Below are 19,475 nucleotides of genomic sequence, written 5' to 3'. Positions count from 1 at the left end.
TTCTTCAGACTAATAATCTAATAGTAGAAATACTAATACTAAATCAAACTGTAAACACTGGTTATTATTTGAACATGATGCCTCCATTAAAGGATAACAATCAGTGGGTTTGTAAATGTTTTGGATTAATCAGTGCTAACCATTGGCCATGCTGGTTGAAAATATCAAAAGCAAGTAAAAGACTTAGATGAAAATAAAAGCTGCCTTTAAGAAACACCAAAATTGCCAGACTCTGCCACTGGTATTTGACCTCCAGATATTCATATGTGTGAGAAAGATACAGTATATAAACCTGAAAAAAAATCTATATTTGTTCATCTGTATCTCATATTAGACAACTCCTGACCCACTGGATAATTCTTTCAGAGATATTTCCTTACCAGAATTTTCATTACTTTTTCACAAAAATATGCTTTTAAAATACTTGTGAACATATTTTAATCAATTTTATTCAAGAATACACAACCCTTCAAAAAACTTCTTAAACTAATGAATTAATGTATAGGCGGCTACTTTTTGAAGAAAGCTATTAGTTATTTCTTTAAAGAAGCAATTATGTTATCTTTCAAGTTGACCTGATGTAAAGCCAAATCATAACACGCAAAAACAGTGATTTCATTGCTGCAGCATGAGTAATCTTACACATCTGAGGTGATTAAATGTTGAGAAAAGAGTTATAATTTCAGTGAGTTTGTGATTAGCTTCCATACTAATCTATTCAGGTGGTATAAGCTGAATATCTGGGAGGGGTGATGATTTATGAGATGATTCAGATAATGGTGCCTGCTGAGTGATGAAAGCATAGACAGGAACTGCATCACCTCTGTAAAAGTTAAACAGGAAAAAAAAATCAGGAATGATATGTATTTGGTTGTCCTCTGTATCTTAGCCTTAAGATTTCAAATGTCATCAGGAATTCAGCTAAATTTTTATTCTTGGAACAAACATTTCTCAGGTTGTAATTCCATTTATTCATTTATTTAGGACTGTGATGGCGAACTTATGGCACATGTGCCAGAGGTGGCACGCAGTGCCTTCTCTGTGGGCACACAAGCTGTCGCCCCAGTTCAGCTCAGCTGCGCATGTGTGTGCGCATGTGTGTGCGCCTCATCCCAGCCAGCTAGTCTTCGGGTCTCTGTTGCACATGCACTGGGGGTGGGGCACATGCACATGGGTGTGTAGGGGGGTGCATGCATATTGCATTTTGGGGGTTCAGGTGCACGCACACGCATTCACATACACACATGCGCTTTGGGCACTCGGTCCAGAAAAGATACATACATCAGAATAGCCCTGCACTGATCTTTTCTCCCCATACATCTATTAACAACTTGAATACTTCATACTTCTGCAAACATTTTTAGGATCTATATTATGTTTTGTAGAAAGTATGTTAGTTATCTTGAAAATTGTAATATAAATCATCATAATAAATAATTACACATATTCAACAGCCAGATGTCCACAGAGGTCAGTCTTACTTATACAAGTACTATCTAAAGTAGTAATCAAATGTTTAAATTAGTTAGATAAAAGATTATGTTGAAAGAAAAAAACATCCACAATATACGTTGCCCTGAAAGTTATTACTGCACATGTCCAATTCTGCAGATAAACAATAAACCAGAGTCAGACACAACAAAACTAAAAAACTCATCCTTTGGAAGCAATATTCATTCAGTATGTAAAGTATTAGAAAATTAATAATTAAAATTAATAAATAGATGTAATCTCTTACTCAGATGCCTTTGTTTCTGCAAAATTAAAATTGGATGGTGTTACTGGAACCAAAACTTGACTGTATTTCCTATGAAACAAATTATAGGATAAATGGTGAGTTAATAAGGCCTGAATTATTATTTTTTATTTGCATACTTTAACCCTTGTTGCAAGAGTAGAATGAAAGGAGAGTAAATAATATTTATGTATTTTTTTCAGTTTCAAGATTTTGTTGGAAACTTTTATTACTGATTTGTTAAACAATAATCAAAGATTTTATAATCTGCAAAGAAATGATGGAGTCAATATGATAAAAGCGTCTCCTCCTTTCCATCTCTCAAAAAATAGCAAAAATGTCCCTGATCTCTACTAGAAGAGCTATGTTCATTCTAGATTGTAATGTGCCACGATCAATGTAAATAATAGTTCAAGTTGTTATCTAATTATTCAATAGGTAGGTAAACTTCTGAATGACCCATTCCCAATTGTCTTTCATTACTTCATCCATTTATTAAGACTCTGATATAAATAATTCTCTGTACACTTTCGGTTAACATGACATGCAAATGGCATGCAAATTTCATCAAGACAACAGTGATGAACAACCACTTCCAGTTAAAGGTTAATGGCATGAATTAGGACAAGGGAAATTCATGTTCAAATGAAAGCTCAGTGGGTGGCTTTGGGCAGGGGTGAAATGTAAAATTTGTTACTACCAGTTCTGTGGGCATGGCTTGGGGGGGGGTGTAATGTGACTGGGTGGGCGTGGCCAACTTTTTTCTTTTAAAAGCATTTTTTCTACAACCTCTTTGGCCGAAGAGGTTGTAAAAAAATGCTTTTCAAAGCCTGTGATGATCAACTCAACTGGGATCGCCAGAAGAAAAAAAGCTTTTAAAGGGTTCTGATGATCCCAGCTGGGGGGGGGGGGAGGGATTTTTGCTACTGGTTCTCTGAATCACCCGCCGCCATTGCTACCAGATCGGGTGATCTGGTCCGAACCGGGAACATTTCACCCCTGGCTTTGGGCCAATCACTTTTTTTAGTCCAACTCATCTCACAAACTTGATATGGGGAAATATAAGAATGAGTTATTCTGCCTTAAGTGCCTGAAGAAATGGCAGAATTATAAACCTTATAATAAAGAAGTACTGAAATCTGAATCTTGTGTTTAGAGCCATATTTTCCCACCAGATTGGCTGTGCTTCATAGCATGGAAACAAAGATAAAAATTAATTTCTGGCAGGAAATACAAAACTTGCATATTTAGATGTTATTAGACAAAAAAGACATAAGTTTGTAATCTGCTATAATTCTGCAAAAAGGCTCTGCCGTTCTAATACTCTATGGGAGCATGGTCATAGCTTCAGTCCTCAACAAATCAGAATCCATCTCTGTTTAGAAATCCCCATGAAGTACAGTACCTCAGGAAAGCATTTTTTAAGAACTCCTAAAACCACTTATTTCAAGAATCTGATGCCAATTTTTCAGATCTTTTTAGGCCTGCATACATATTATGGGGAGCAATAACATGCCAAAAATTGTATATATAAACTATAATTGCAATATTTTGCATAGATTCTTTTATGATTCAGATTATTTTAATTTGCCAAGTTTCTTTTTATAATCTATATTTTCTAAAACCAATATGTAATTTACAAATATAAAAATAGTCCAGGCAAAGTTGAGGCAATGCATGATATTTTTAACAGCCTACATATCCTCAATGTGATGCACAGGATATAATTTTAATCAATCACTAAACATTAATTGTTCGTAAATAACCAGACTCCTGGTGTTAATTCCATAGCAATTAACAAAAACAAGCCTTACACTCTCCATTAGTAACCCTGTCTCTCTTTTCTTCTTTCATTTTTGTTCATATAACTATTACCGTAATTGGGTTCATAGAGATGTTAAGATAAGATCAAAGAAACCATATACTGAATTAACTTGTTATACAGCTCCACCCACTCCTCTTTAGCAATTGTTTGTCACATAATAAATTAATGTTAAACCAACCATGGATTAATTCAAAATGTGAATCAATCACTCAATGATACTGATACTCTATAAAGCTCACTGTTGGTAGTAAATATTAATTATAATAGGTTTTCTCTTTTATAACTGTCTATAAGATTCATTAATTCAGTATTGTATATATAGGTTGCTATGATTCAAAATTACATCTATAACTCATAGTCTCTCCTCTTTGAAACATTGATTTCTAAATATAAAAAGCACATCTGATTCACAAGCAACCATGTATTTTTCTGATGCTTATTTTCTAGCTATTCACTAGAATAGCAGTGGATAAGAAATATACAGATGAAAATGTCTATAACAGTAGTCATATTTTAAACTAGATAGCCATTTTTTTTGGTGGTAGCTATTTTCCATATTTAAAATTTAGCATACATGTAATAAGCTAGGAAGTAAACTACAACTTGGATGAATCCTTAAAATTCTACAACTCTAGGTAATTTAATAAATAGGACTTTACCGGTGTCTTAAGCCATTCATTTTTGCAAACAGTAACCTCAATACTCTTTCCTTCTGCTCCCAGGTCAGTTCAGAAATGTCCACCTTCCCCTTCTGAATATTTGTCCTATACACACACAAAAGATGTCATGAATCACAGCTCATCAGTATAATCTTGCAGTTATATGAAAGTTTATGGCATGACCCTATTCGTACATCTATTTATATGGTCCCCCAAAGTCTTATGAAAACTAATACATCCCCTCCACCTCAAAAATTATTCAACTTGGAGAGGGTGATAATACAGGCAGACTGTTAGGAGGAGCTCAGATATTTGAATAAAAAGCTTTCAGTTTCTGTTGCTATGTATTCTGCCTTCATTTCAAATTATATAGAGCAAATCAGTGGATAAAATCAATCTAGTTGGCTCCACTAAAAATTAATTACCAACTGGTAATCAACACCCACATAGATTTTATGAAAGGATTTCATTAATATTGCTGGTTTCATACATCAGCTTTATATCCTAAAAGATAGAAGATATGTAGAAAAATTAAGTTACAATGAATTTTTTAAAGTTAATTATAGCTAACAACTACCACAATGTGACTTGTAGTATTTTCCTTCTTGTGTTTCTCTACCTAAACTTCCTTCCTTATGTCTTTTGAGATACAAGATAGCAGCGTAGTCAAGACAACGTAGTCTTAATGGACACATTTTCAGGCAGTACCTTCTAGAGACTTCTCTAGATATGTTTTTTAAGACATCGATAAATTAATGGCAGATCTAAAAGGTAGGTCACCCCAGAATCTACTTCAATGAGATTACCTAAACAAGTAGCACTTGCTACAAACAGAGGTATATCCATACAAATAGTCTTCATTTAGTGACTACATCTGGGACTGGCATCTGGGTCATTAAGCAAAGCAGTCACTAAAACTACAACTAATGCTTACAGTCTTTAGCTTTCCTTTCTTTTAGACCTTTAAAGGTCATAAATGTGAGAACTGGTCACAAAGTTACTTTTTTTCACTGTTGTAACTACAAATAGTTGCTGTCTGAAGCAATTGCTAAATGCGGACTATCGTATTCTTTTTGTTAGTGATTGTAAAATGGTTATTTGATCACAAAGATTTTCTACTTGGGATAACATATCTTTAATAAGGATTTAATTGATGATGAATTTTGCATGCCTATCCCTTTTTTAATATTTAAAATCTTAAAACTTCTGAAAAAAGCTGTTTAGGTGCATAATCATGCAATCCTGGACAGTAGTACTATCCAAAAACAAATGTAAAGAATAAATTCAGGAAAAGAAAAGTCGAAAGATCAATTTTAAGGCCCAGTGTTCCATTCTGTCACTACATGATTTTGTAGGATAGAAAAAAATAAGTATTTGCAGAAAGCAAACACTTGACTAAACATATTTAAATTTCACCTACTCAGAATTTCAAACACTTTCAATATTTTTTTCTTAAGAGAAAATTGAAAAATGTACTTTGCACAATGATTTTGGAGCCAAAACAAAACTAGCATACTTCATCCTTTTAAATCCGATGAGATATTTCATTGGATCAGAACTGCCACTATATCATATTAAAAACGATAAAATTGTAGAAAAAAATACATAATAGAAAAATGGCATTCATTTTATTTCTTATATGAGTATCCAGAAGTCTGAAAGTATAATTTGAATGTATTCAATTTCCAGAGATCAAAACCCCGTATTACATTAAATAGTCACAAATCTATCACTACAAATCAAATCTGATCACATAACCTTCTACACAGAGTAGACTATAAGGAGGAAAAACTACGTAAGTCTGAGTTGGACAGTATACTTGACAAAATATTTTTCTGGTTCCTTCTTCCTGTCTAAAATATTGTTTGAATTTTAATGCTAATGGTATATTTTAAGGAGCTGACTTTTGAGGTTATACAAGAAAACTTAGCTTTATCATTTTCTAATGAAGATAATGGAAATAATGATAAATTATATATATCTGGAAATTAGAGGAATAGGTTAATCTTTTTTTATTCAAGATTCTTCTTTTCAATTACGTTTTGCTTTTTCAGCATTAGTCAATATAACATATACTACTGAACATGGAATTATTTCTTTTTCCTATCCCAAAATATTCCAAACCAAACTATGTTATTCCAAAGGAACTTCCTTTTAGTTTCTATTACTAATAGCCAAAGTGACCAAAAATTAAAACTGCCAAAAATACCACCACATGTACCATTTCTCTGCTTCCAAAAGGTCCATTTGCACACTATTTGTGCTATGTGCACTGTCAGTAAATGTTCTGATTCTGGGATATTCCTCTTTCCCTGCAAATGCTGCCATCATTTTCCTTTGATAGGCGGCTTGGGCCACCTGCTTGTAACACTTTCTGCTGCTTATAATCTCTTGTTTGACTTGCTCCAGAGCATCTAAGAAGAATTTCTCCACTTCTGTCCTTTCATTCAAGATGTTCCTGGCTAATTTCTTCACTCTACTCATTTCTCTTTCTTTCATTTCCAACAGCTGCTCCAGCTTTTCAATTTCTATCCGAGCTGCTTGGTTCTGTACCAAAGCTTTCTCTTCTGTTTTTTTTATTTCTATTTTAAATTCTCCAGCCATATAATTAACTGCTTCTTCTAGTTTTTTAACCTTGTTTTGAAGTTCCTGGATTAGTGCTTTCTGCTGAGTAATTTGTAGAACCTTCTCCTTAATCAAAAGGTCTTTGGTTTCCTTAAAAAACAAGGAACAAAGAAGACAGAAAATTATCGGTAAACATTAATAGATTTTTTAAATTATCAAAATGGCAAATAAGAATTGGTAATGAATGTATCATTTGCCAATCCCGTTTCATGTATTTGAAGAATATGTCTTCTATCAACGCTGAATCCTTCCAGATAGTATGTAACATTATTAGATATTTATTCTTTGAAACAAATTGACTGTAGCTGCCCTGCTAACCAAACCATAATTAAAAGAGTGATTGTTCAATTGAAATAAATGTCAAAGTACTTGGAAGAATGATGACTGAGAAGGAATATATTTGAGATGTATAAAATCATACATGCCATGGGAAAAATTGTCAGTTTTCCCAAACTGGGAGTTTATACCACTCTCTGAAAATACCAGAATCAGGTATCATAAGTTGATTGGAAAGAGATTTAAAATAGATAAAGTATTTCATATAGCATATAATGGAAATCAGAGCTAGATTCCATGACAGCCTATTTCAACAAGTCTAGAGAAATCTTAGCAAGATCTCCTGCCTAAGCAGGGAGTTGGACTAAAAGACCTCCAAGGTTCCTTCCAACTCTGTTTATTCTATTCTATCCTGTCCTGTCCTGTCCTGTCCTGTCCTGTCCTGTCCTGTCCTGTCCTGTCCTGTCCTGTCCTATCCTATCCTATCCTATCCTATCCTATCCCTGTTCCTGTTCCTGTTCCTATTCTATTCTATTCTATTCTATTCTATTCTATTCTATTCTATTCTATTCTATTCTATTCTATTCTATTCTATTCTATTCTTAAACATAAATTTTCTGATCAAACTATAACTTTTGGTCTCCTAGCTGGTGTCTTAGACTATTTGGCTCATATACCATAATATGATAATTGATATGATATATGATATATAATACAATATGATATGCTTATGATATACATATGATATATTCTTGATAGCAGTTTTCCAACACTTGAAGACCTACCACTGGAAGAGAGCATTAATTAATTCTCCATATTGCTGAGGATAAGACAAGAAGCAATGGGTGGAAGTTCATTGGGGGAGATCCAAGGTAGAAATAAGGAAGAATTTCTGGACAATAACAACTCTTAAGAATGGAGCAGTTGTATGTTGTTTCTGTATTCTTTCCAATGGGAAACTTTGTTCCAATGAGCCTAAACAGAACAACTGAAAAAATGGATTCATAACACAAAATAAGTGAAGAGTTTTGAAACACTTGACTATCATGAATGAGTTTCAAACTCCAAGTTCAGATCAATGACATCTGAGAGTTTTGAAGATTTATCTTGAGGATCTTTCCATGATCTTTGCGATATCACAAAGGACAGTCTTAGTGCTAGAGGATTGGGGATGGATAAATCTGGATGAACAGTTTTTGTCAGTGGTTCTGAGTCAAGCTGGATAGAAGTATTAAGTGATACATTTCATTCCAGGGTTTGTACCATTCAACATATGGTAACTATAAATGGCTTGGATAAAAGGTTAATATGATTATTAAAGTTGTAGATGATATGAGGAGACGGGAGGATATTGTAATCACTTTAGCAGACAAATATACCTTAGCAACAAACTTCAAGAGGACCTTCACAAGATGCAATAATGGACAGAAATCAGGACAGAAATTGAATAGACTTGTGTCCTTAGATCCTCTAGTAAACAAGTAAACAGATTTCTTGTATAAAAAGCTATTAACCCATTTTTAAAAATTAGCAATTGCTATATATCAAATGCAAGTTCTACTTATGAGATGCAATTCTGTAAATTGCATCTTCCATTTGGATGGGAAAAAGTCAAAAGAATGATATTAATATATTATTTCTGATACATAATTTACATAATCTCATTATGGTCTCCATATATTGAGAAGTCATTGCCACTCTCCATTCTACATTGATCAGACTATCACTATACCTAAAATGTTGCATGCAGGAAGCAAAACTATTTTATGAAGGACACTGACAACCTGGAGTGTGTCTAGGGGAAACCAACAAGGTGGTAAGGGATCTGGAAGAAAAACTTAAGAGGAAAAACATGAAGACTTGGAAACATGAAAGTTATCCTGAAGTATCTGATGGTAAGGTAAACTTAAATTCCAGAAAACAAGAGGAGAAACAACAGGTTTACATTACAAAAGAAACAGATTCAGATTATGTATTACAAATAGTACCCTAATGGTTGAGAATTGTTCAACATTGGAACAACTACAGAGATTTTATAGTCATTTTTCAGGGATACTATAATAGTAGATTCCTGCACTGGAAGGAATTGGACTAGATGATCTCAACAGTATTTTTCAACCTTTACATATAGTAAAGGTTCCCTGGGAAATTAATTACAAGACACAGTGATACCACAAATTTGAATGGCGCCAAAATAGGATAGGATAAATTCATGGCATATGAACTTATGAAGGGCTATTGGTTTTAAAGATTTAGTGTTACCCCCATATTTATTGTGTATCTTGTATTTCTTTTAGGAACTTAAGACAGTGTACATTGTATTCTGTCTTATTTTTCTTAACACTATATTGAAGATAATACAGTGACTGGCTCAAAGTCACTTGCATGGCTGAAGATGGATTTAAAGCTGTGTCCCCGCTGTACCAGCTGTACAAATACTAGTTTTAGGGAACAGACATAGGAAGCATTATGTCTCCATCTCCTATTTGTGAGTACCACAAAGTTATATAGTTGTTACTGTAACAAACAAAGTGCAAAATTAAGATTGCTTTGAATCTGCTAGCCTGAGCCAGCAGAGCCTTTTCTTTTAAATCTGTTATCTATAACAGCAATTTTATCTAAACTTATTTTGAAGCTACCTTGATTAAATATTGTAAGTAATGCCATATTCATTTCCAAATCTCAACATAACCACACAGACACACACGGTTTTTAATAAGCGGCTAAGAGAAGCTCTCTCAAAAATTGCCAATCTATTTACATAAAATTTTTAGCTTCCCAAGATATGCAAAATGATAAATTCTTCAGTGTCTCTGTTTAGAAAAACTGTATTGCTAATATAGTAACTGTATTACTTTCTGAAATATGATTTAGATCTTATTTATCAAAGAACAAAAAGGGAAAAATAAAAACCTTTTCATGCAAGTGAAAGGCATTGCTCTCCTCCAATTTTTCCTTGATATTTTGTAACTCTTCTGTCTCCTTCATGTGATAACCAAGAGCCTCTTGAAGACGAACATTCTCTGTAAAAACTGCTCGTCCAGCATTATCCAACTGCCTGAATAAGAGCAAAACGATTCAGCAATTGGCATCAAATTTTCTGAGTTAATTCTAATACGGTAACATGTAAATAGAAAGTCTTCCTGCACAATGGAACTTTATCTATTTATCTCCCTGCTCTGGAGGATCCCCAAGAGTGGGGATTAGTTTTTGAGTCCAAGCCCAAAAGAAATGTCTTTCACATATTTCATTACAGAAGAAATTCTATCAGCACGAGAATTTTAGCTCCTTTATTTAATATTTCACAATAAAAAAATAAATTCAGAATGAAGTGATAGAGATCTATTTAAGGACATATCATGTTTCCCTAAAAATAAGATCTGGTCTTATATATTTTTTTTCCTCCAAAAGAGACACCAGGGCTTATTTTCAGGGGATGTCTTCCGCTATCTCACCTTGTGGCAGCGGCACTGACAGCCTCACCTAGCAGGAGCCCGTGTGGCTGCTTCTGGCCCACTTCTGCAGCCACTTGCCGCCACTTGTACACATCACCCCCGCCTCCGTTTTGCCATCAGAGGCCTTCAGAAAAGGTCTATGACAGCAAAACGGAGGCCGGGGGCACTGCGCACATCAATCCAGAGCTCTTTTATCAGCTGCAGAGGCCTTTCCTGAAGGCCTCTGACAGCGAAACAGAGACCAGGGGCAACGTGTGCAAGGGGCTGAAAGAGAAATGGGCCAGCAAGGCAGGCAGATGGGGTGTGCAAAGCCTGGCTGCAACTGTCTAAAAGTAAGCAGCTCCACACACCCCCCATCCCCCTCGCTTGATTTTTACCCATGTGCTTCGCCCCACCCCATGCAACCAGGTGCAACGGAGAGGGCAGGGTCTTAACTAGGGCTTATTTTGGATATAGGGCTTATTTTGAGCACACATGTAAAAATCAAGCTACATCTTATTTTTGGGATAGGTCTTATTTTTGGGGAAACACGGTATTAGGATTACTTTCAGCTTGGCATCCTATTTTTTTCCAGGAATGAAGCATGTATTGATTTTCCAGAACCATTCGTATTTCTTCTTCTTCATCATCATCATCACCATCACCATCATCATCATTAGCATCATAACCATCATCATTCATATTTACCAAAATAAGAATACAGAGATCAATTAAGTCTTACGCAATGGCTTCATGATGGGCTCTTTCAGCCAGCATTATAATCTTCTTCTCTGCTTCTCTTTCCAGACGTTGCTGAAAGAAAGAAAAAGTAAAGTAAAAGTATACATTCATTACTGCAGGGATTAGGTACATTGGAGCTCTATGTCTACTATTCCCAAAATACACTACCTTTTCTTCAATGAACTTTTTCTCCAACATACTAATAGTTTCCTGATGTTCTTTTTTTGTGGTATCCAAAGTATCTTTCAGCTAGAATTTAAAGAAGCATTTAATTATAATGTAGTCATATAGAAAACAATTCAACGAACACTTTCTGCAAAAAAACTGCACAGGCCTGCATTTATTTATCTATTTGTATCCCACCTTTATTATTTTTACAAATAGCTCAAGGTGACAAGCATATCTGACACAACTTCCTCCTATTTTCCCCCAACAACTCCTCTGTAAGGTGAGTTGGGCTGAGAAAGAGTGACTGGCCCAAAATCACCCAGCTGGCTTTCATGGCTAAGGTGAGACCTGAACTGGGTCTCTTGCTTTCTAACTTGGTGCTTAGCCACTAGACCAAACTGGCTTTCCAGGACTGGATTATTCTAGGACATCTCAGATTTAGATTTTCTCCAATTGTTTTCCAGGTTTGTAGTTTTTAACCTATCATCTCTTACTTAGCAAAAAAAAAAAAAGAGCAATAGATCAGCAACTCTATAAATACATACCAGTATATAATGAGCACTATTTAGAGATATAACCTTGTCTCTCATTTTAACATAACTTTTCTCTTCTAGAGGTATTGCTGAAATGATTGTTCTTTGCGATACCTGTTGAAATACCTGTTCTGCCAGATTTGACAGTTGAATTTCTGCAAAGTAATATTTTACTGTCCTATTATAATTATAATGACTGTTCTGATACATATTTCACAACTCTATGTCACTACTGGAAGCTACATATGTCTATCATAGGAACTATCAATAAAGGAAGAGTATAAAGCCCTTCTAAAAATTAATATAAGAATGGTAAGGAATAAACTTACATCTTCTAATTCTTTCTCCAAAAGTGTTTTCTTTTTCCGAAATTCTTTAATCATTTTAAGTTCAATCTGAATTAGACCAATTTCCTTAGCCTTTCGATGAAATTTCTCCTCCAACTCTTCTAACTGTTTAGCGAATTGTTCTGCCTACAAATTTAACATCTTTTAGCTCAAATAAAATATCTAGGCATAGATCTAAAATTAGTTAAACAGTACTGAAAAACAAATGTGACATTTTAGTGCAATCTTTAAAAGCAATTAAAAATAATCCATCCCCAGATGAAGGTTACTGCTTAAAAACTAAAATAACTATTAATAAAATAAAACTGCAAAATAGGTGTAAATAATGGCTTTATCAGTTTCAAGACAAGTTCTACCTTGGATTGTATGAACCAACTGCTGAGAATTGAGGATTACAACTTTCTTAGAGCTTGATGCAAGGTGTGTTTACTTGGAAGTAACTCACTTAGATGTCAACAATTTAGTCTATCAAAAAAAGCACATGTTTGGCTTTATTACCTCAAGGAGAAATCAGCATACTTGGACCCTACTTTTCCATTTTTTTCTAGCAAAATAAGTTTCAAAAAACGTTTAAAGAATTAGTAACAAAGTGAGTTTTAAAAATAATTAATTTTGTATTTTTAGTGCAAAATAATCTTATGTAGCTTATGTAGATAAATTTAACATTTATCTGTCATGCCTGATGCTTAAGACATGCTAAGCCTGATCTGCAGTATTCTTTGTTACCAAAAGTGTCAGAAGAAATGTCCATTCACCGCTAGTTCACTTTCTTCTTTGGCTCTGAGCTTCAATTCAGTCACCTGCTGTTTCAGCTTCTCAATCTAAATATTAAAAAACGAAGTTGATAAAGAAGTCAATAATTCCCTCTGTTAACAGCCAGAAACCAATAACCGTTGAATGAAGGGATGCAAAAATTATGGGAGTTGAAGTCCACCAGGCTTAAAGTTGCCACGGTTGGGGATCCCTGGACTAGAAGACCTCCAAGGTTCCTTCCCACTCTGTTCTGTTCTGTTCTACACCTACCAGGTCTTCCTTCTCCGCTTCTTGCTTCTTGAGGTAGGACAGCACGTCGACCGTATCTTTCTCCAGCCGCCGCTGCTGCCGTTCCAGCTGTTCGTTGTCCCGGGCTAGGCGGCGAGCAGCCTCGCGGTACTCTTTGCGGGAGATCTCCGTTACCTCCAACCTGGCCTCCCATAGCGTCGCTGCGGCTTTCGCCCTTTCGGCCTCCGACTCCTCCTTCAAGGACTTCGGGTCTACTCTGCTCTTTCCCGCGGCCGCGCCGTCTTTCTTTCCCCTGAGAAGAGCAACGCGACGCAAAGGGCGAGTGAAGGGTTGGCTTAACCGACTAGCCCCGGCCAGCAGCTCCCAACCGCCTTCGTTAAGAGAACCCCTTCCAAGATACCTACTTCCCTCCTTTCGCGCCTTTGTCTTGCGCGGTTTTCCCTGTCATTGTCAGCAGGCGTGGGCTCTTTCTAGAGATGGCTTTCCTTCTTTAAAGCGACTCCGTTGTCATGGAAACCACGCGTCGCGGGAAAGTGAGGCTGGCCTGGTGCGCCCGTGACGTAACGCGCAATGTATTGACGTGACACGCGGCACCGGTGAGATGTGGAAAGCTGAAGGTTCGGAGAACATGGTGAGTGAAAACTGGGCTGGGGGGTGGGGTGTCAATGGGGATGGGTGGGAAGGGATGTCTTTCCCTAATCCAGGGCCGCCGACGCGGGAGTCGACCCAAAATACGCGTCCCTTGCTCCTGTCTTTCGGCGTACTTAACCTCTCGAGCTGTCTCCCTTATCGTGGTCTGGGTCAGGGGTCTCCAACCTTGGTAACTTTAAACCTGGAGGACTTTAACTCCTAGAATTCCCCAGCCAGCGAAGCTGGCTGGGGAATTCTGGGAGTTGAAGTCCTCCAGGCTTAAAGTTACCAAGGTTGGAGACCCCTGGTCTGGGTGATATTTCTCGTTGCATTTCATGTCTTCTTAAATATTTCAAACTCCCTTGTCTCGATAGCTTTGTATTTTCTGTATCTTCGCTCACTCTTTAGCGATCTGTCTCCTTTCACACGCATTCAGCCCGTGATGATATTTTAAGTAACCCATAAACGGAATTAACTAAAGGCTTTTCTTCTTCGTATTGTCATTTGGGCATCCTTCAGTACAAAAGAACTGGCAAGATATAATAGCGCACAACCCAACAAAATTCTTCAGTCTCAACGGCAAACGTTTATTTATTTATTTATTTATTTATTTTTTAAAAAGCTTCTCTCACTTTATTGGTCCTGTTCTTTATTTCCATACTATGATCTCATATAACTCAGTAGGGCTCAATTGACAAGTACTTGGCGTGCATCTTCCATTGCTAATTTAATCTTTCATCTACTGTACCCAGTCTGAAAATTTCTGCATAATTATTTTACGTGAAAAGGAAAAGTGGTTCATCCTTTTTTACCCATATTTTTATTTCTAAAAATATAAGAGGTCATTGATTACAGCAAAAATAAGTCACGTGTGATTTCTTTACATACGAATTCCAGTTCCAGATATGCTCAGTATGCTGCTATTCTTGAAAATGATGTTGCTTTTTTTTCACAAATTTCAGATGTATCGGTGTCTTTTCAGATTTCTGATACGGTATTTTAAAGACACTTAACATATCAATTCCAAGTAATTATATCAATCTTGGGATCATAGGTATTCTTACAAGAGTCTTACAGAGTTAATATGTGTTCTTACACAATTTGACAAATATAAGTCTGACTAGGAAAAATAAAAGATAGTACCACATATCTGGAGCACATTGATTTAGTATCTATTTCATCTAGTAAAACTGGACTGCTGAATATGACAAAATGTAAATGCCTTTGGTTTTTTTTCTATTGACTTTAATCTTCTTGTTGCAATAAATATTCAAGTTGGTAAATAATTTCCTAGGTCAGTAGTTTTCAGGGGAACTTCCTACTTGAAATATGCCCCTTGAACTTCTGCTAGAAAAAAAATCCAACTGGACATTTTTTTTCTTGTTTGCCTTAGATAAATGATAAACCTCTGTTCATAGAAAATGGACTTACTGATATATAATATGCAACTTTCCTGCCTACATGATTAACAGCTAAATATTTTTCATTGTACCCATAGAACAGGTAAGTACACGTATAGTTTGTATTTCATGTCCTGAATATTTTGGGGGGAAGTCTGGAATAGAAAAAAACTGCCAAATTGGGACTTTTTATTTGAAGATATGGGGATGAAGACTAATATCTATGATATACGATACGATATTTATTATAATAATATATGTTATATATAAAAATAAAAATGGAGAGCCAAAGTGTCTTAGTGGCTAAGATAATGAATCATGGCCAGGGAGTCCTAGGTTCAAGGATACACTTGGCTGTGGAACTCTGATTTTGGGATTCATTCTCACCCTCTCCCTCTCCTTTTGTCCTCCCCCCATGCTAATGTGGGTTATTTTTGTGGGAATAAATGAAAAAGAGATCCCCAGTACAAACTAATTTGATCTCTTGGAGGAACTAAACTAAACTAAAAAGGGAAAAAAGAAAATCAATGCACATACTATATTATACTATATTATACTATACTATATTATATACTATACTATTATATTATATTATTATATATTATACTATATTATATTGCAAAATCTTAGTCCCAATGCATTTTAAGGACGAATCTCTTAGTGGTAATGCAATTTTTAAAAAAATGTCATTGTGCATACAACTAAATGATAATTGCAAATAAGACATACATATTAGGCATTATTAAACAATATAATATTAAATATTTTTATTTTTATTTTAAACTTTATTTTTTAAAGTCTTTAAAAGGCTTTGGGATTAAGTTTTTGCAATAAATAATAAAATTTTCCTTTTTTGTTCTTTTCATTTCCTTACCCCATTCAAAAAGGAGAGGAAGAAAATAAAGACTGGTTTATATGGTGTATTACCAACATTTATAAAAGGGTAGGAAGATTAAGAGATTATGATAAAGGTTTTACAATAAAAATATTTTTAGATGGAATATTTTTAGATGGAATTTGTAAAAAGAAGGTAGATTACATTGCATACATTCACTATTTTTAGATTTTAAAAGTTTCCAATTAGATCAAATTTCCTTAGTTTATGTAGAGCCATTTTTGTAGATTAGATTAAAATTTCAGCATCATATTTTTCTAATTATACTTTTAAATCCGATATAGTTTGACAACAAGTACTTGGAGCAACATATGAACAATACTTAAGGTTTTATATGGGTTAGAATATTATGCATTAGAAAACTAAGGTTTAGGTTTAAGTTCAAAATGCATTTTGGCAAATACAGACTTAATATTCTTATGCCTGCCCAATTTCCAAAGAAATATATGGATAATAGTTATTGTATCTTGGGCATGTATTGCTATAAGTTTCTTGTTCCTATTTTTCACAAACATAATAATTTGATTTTTTTAAACAAGTTATAAATTAAACCAGCCAAAAAAGTAGCAAAAAACTTTTCAATTAATTATTAGGAGAAACTTTGTTAGTAGTATGATTGGATTAAAAAGTAACTGTTTAAGGGACTGTGTCATAGTTTGTGAGTAGAAATAAAGTTCAAAGAGTAGCAATAAAAGTTAAACACATGATATGACAAGCAAATGAAAGAAAAGTAGAATAGACTTGAGTTTTTTTGAATAACAGGAGATAGAAAATTGAAAAAAATTGGAGGATGGATGCTGAAGCAATAAAGAATCCAGCAATTAGGGATTCAGATACTGCCAGTGAATTGTTCTAAATAGCAGATCTCTGGTAATTGTGAAAAATGATTGCATAAGATAAAGGTTGATATTTATTAAAAAAAACACCAGAGCACACCAGAGTTAATAACCAGCAAGGATCTACTGTGGAAGTACCTGTGAAATACCTGTGAAAAGCATAGTAAAACAAATGGCACAGCAGGGGGAAAGGGGACCTGAATGGAGGAAGAAATGGTTTTAAATTTTATATACTTTGTTTTAATGTGAAGAAATCTATAGAGCTGTTACCTTGCTGTCCATCTTGTAGAACTCAACTATGAGTGGTATGTAACAATAGCAAAGACAATAAAACTAGGCATCTGACCCACAATCTCTAACCCATTAAACTTTACAGTCATTGGTTTCCAGTGCATTGGCTTCAAATTATTTAGGCATTCAGGAATTTACTAGAAGCAATAATGTTCATAAATTCTTTCTTGCTACAGAAACTTAAGTCATAAAATCTGAAATGATCTTCTGTTTTCTTTAATTAATGTGCTGTAGGAATTTAGCACCCACCCCCCTCCTAGAAGAATGAAATATTTTAGAAAATATTTAAAAGGCAGAATATATTTCCCTGGATGAGAAATGGAGAAACATGTTTTAAAGACAAAGCAGCTTCCTGACCCCCCACCCCCCACCTTTGTCAATGGGCCATTAAAGCCTCAGCCAAGCTCACTCATTTCCCCCCCAACTTTGTCAATGGGTCAGAGGTAGAAACTCATTCTCCCCACCTTTGTCAATGGACCTCATTTGCAACACAGTAGGACTCATCTAGCAACAGAAACTCACCACATGGCAAGGCTCAAGCAAGCTTGAGATACAACCTACAACGTTAGCTAAGACCCCTAGACACCTGGGAGTTTGACAACCAATCAGGATACTCTTCCTGTGCCCCAGAAAGTTCAAAGCTCAGAAAAAGCATAAAGCCAGGGAGCGCACAGGATCTCATCCCTTTTCTGTTCAGGATCTCAAGCCATGTGATCCTGGCTACCATTAAACCATCTTTCCAAGCAGCCTCCATGTTTCCAGTGTCTTTGTCCCCACTTGGAACTGAACCCAGATGGATATTTCTTCCAACAGTGCATTTCACTTTGAGATTTTAGCATAATCTAGCTTTTGTGAATTTCCTGTGCTGAATTTTCCTTTAAGCAGAATTTTCCTTTAAGCAGATTTTTTAATCTATTACTGTGTCAACATTTTCGGAAATCTTATAGGATGCAAGTGTGCTTCTGCACATCAAACACAATTAATAGGGGAATTTGATTTGAAAGAAAAAGCACAAAAGAGAAATGATCCTGAACCATAAATTGGATATGAAGGGGGAGGGCACCACAACTAAATGCATTGTTTTGTTCTGCCTACTTAGTGTCATCAGCAGCATGTACACTCCCATTGTTGGTTGTTTTGAACGACACTTGTATTCTGAGCTTTCCTAGCCTTCTCAAAGTGTTAGCTAGAATTATAGCAAAGCTGACTACATTAATTCCTACATTAATTTGGAATGTTCAATATTAACCTATAACTTTTAAAGAAGCAGAACTTTTGCATATATTCCATATAGAATTTTAGAACACAGTTGTAACTGTTTCATAGATTTAAAAAAGCAGACTTGAAGTGTAGTGGTTTGTCCTTGTATTAGTGATGAAATCACCTTTTGGGGATGTGGGAATTTTCTGTGTTGGCTGACTTATTAAATATGATTTTTCTAATGTATATAATGTTATCTTCAGGAACCTCTACAATCTGGAATTCTTGATTCAAACTGCAGTTCTCTGATGATGGGTACTTCCTGGTTCACAGTTATTGCCATAATTGTGTTTTCCTCCATTTATTGTATTGTTTCTCATCCCAAACCGGAGTTATGGTTCCAAGAACTCTTCCCCCTTAAGATGTGTCCAGCCAATGCCAGCATGGAAACATTTTATGGCATCATGTTTGATGCAGGAAGCACAGGAACACGAATTCATATTTATACCTTTATACAGAAAAGCCCAGGTAAGATTGTTGGAAGTTCTCCTGAACATTTGTACTTGTGGTGTACATATGTCTGCTAGGTGGCTGTATTGGTTGACACATCACTTATAATTTTCCACTGATTGTGTTCTGTGGTTTTTAATTAGTTTTAATGATATTATTTTTTGTGTTTTTGCATTTGGTATGTTGTGTATTGTTTTTGTGGTTTTTAATTATGTTAGCCATCCAATCACAAATGTGAGGTGGACAGTTATATTAATTGAATAAATAAATCATAAAAAATGCTATAACAACCAGATACTTGTCAATGTATTATAAGCAATTAATTGACTTGTTTACTCTCCACAAGTTGTTGACTTAACCTCAGCAAG

At 35.1% G+C, this 19,475-nt stretch overlaps 3 protein-coding genes across 7 annotated transcripts in view; 1 reads left to right on the top strand and 2 right to left on the bottom strand.

Annotated features, from left to right (window-relative positions):
- Positions 1–51: 51 nt before the first annotated feature.
- BBOF1 (basal body orientation factor 1) lies at positions 52–13,935 on the bottom strand. The gene is made up of 11 exons (XM_058162318.1): positions 13,750–13,935; positions 13,367–13,637; positions 13,099–13,164; positions 12,326–12,469; positions 11,464–11,544; positions 11,297–11,367; positions 10,034–10,178; positions 6,441–6,934; positions 4,220–4,324; positions 1,739–1,807; positions 52–823 (listed from the first exon to the last, which is right to left on the bottom strand). The coding sequence occupies exons 1-11, from the start codon at positions 13,791–13,793 to the stop codon at positions 715–717; spliced, it is 1,599 nt and encodes a 532-aa protein (XP_058018301.1). The 5' UTR covers positions 13,794–13,935; the 3' UTR covers positions 52–714.
- The window catches only part of ENTPD5 (ectonucleoside triphosphate diphosphohydrolase 5 (inactive)), a 26,668-nt gene continuing 21,047 nt past the window's right edge, over positions 13,855–19,475 (top strand). For 2 of the 5 annotated variants that reach the window (XM_058162323.1, XM_058162326.1), the window contains exons 1-2: positions 13,855–13,976; positions 18,861–19,125. In XM_058162323.1, coding sequence (XP_058018306.1) covers positions 13,947–13,976; positions 18,861–19,125 — 295 coding nt within the window. In that variant the 5' untranslated portion in view covers positions 13,855–13,946. Of the gene's footprint in view, positions 13,977–15,368; positions 15,479–18,860; positions 19,126–19,475 lie in introns of all 5 variants that reach the window. The other 3 variants (XR_009152611.1, XM_058162324.1, XM_058162325.1) reach the window with 2 other exon arrangements.
- COQ6 (coenzyme Q6, monooxygenase) overlaps positions 13,938–19,475 on the bottom strand; it is a 36,065-nt gene continuing 30,527 nt past the window's right edge. The window contains exon 13 of the mRNA XM_058162321.1: positions 13,938–13,956. The gene's annotated coding sequence lies outside the window, so the exon portion shown is untranslated. The remainder of the gene's footprint in view (positions 13,957–19,475) is intronic.

The sequence above is a fragment of the Ahaetulla prasina genome, chromosome 1, assembly GCF_028640845.1.
Source record: "Ahaetulla prasina isolate Xishuangbanna chromosome 1, ASM2864084v1, whole genome shotgun sequence".
Classification (NCBI taxonomy): Eukaryota; Metazoa; Chordata; class Lepidosauria; order Squamata; family Colubridae; genus Ahaetulla; species Ahaetulla prasina.
The sequence above is the reverse complement of the archived record's forward strand: the minus strand, read 5'-3'. Positions and strand labels throughout refer to the sequence as shown.

What these genes read in the sequence shown, in the direction of transcription:
- BBOF1 (XM_058162318.1), bottom strand. Translation starts at nt 13,793, where the DNA reads ATGACAGGGAAAACCGCGCAAGACAAAGGCGCGAAAGGAGGGAA. An exon ending in CTTTTGGAAGCAGAGAAATG is followed by an intron (nt 4,325 to 6,440) that starts GTACATGTGGTG and finishes GTGTGTGTATAG; the next exon opens with GACAAATATTCAGAAGGGGA. An exon ending in GCAGAAACAAAGGCATCTGA is followed by an intron (nt 824 to 1,738) that starts GTAAGAGATTAC and finishes TAACTTTTACAG; the next exon opens with AGGTGATGCAGTTCCTGTCT.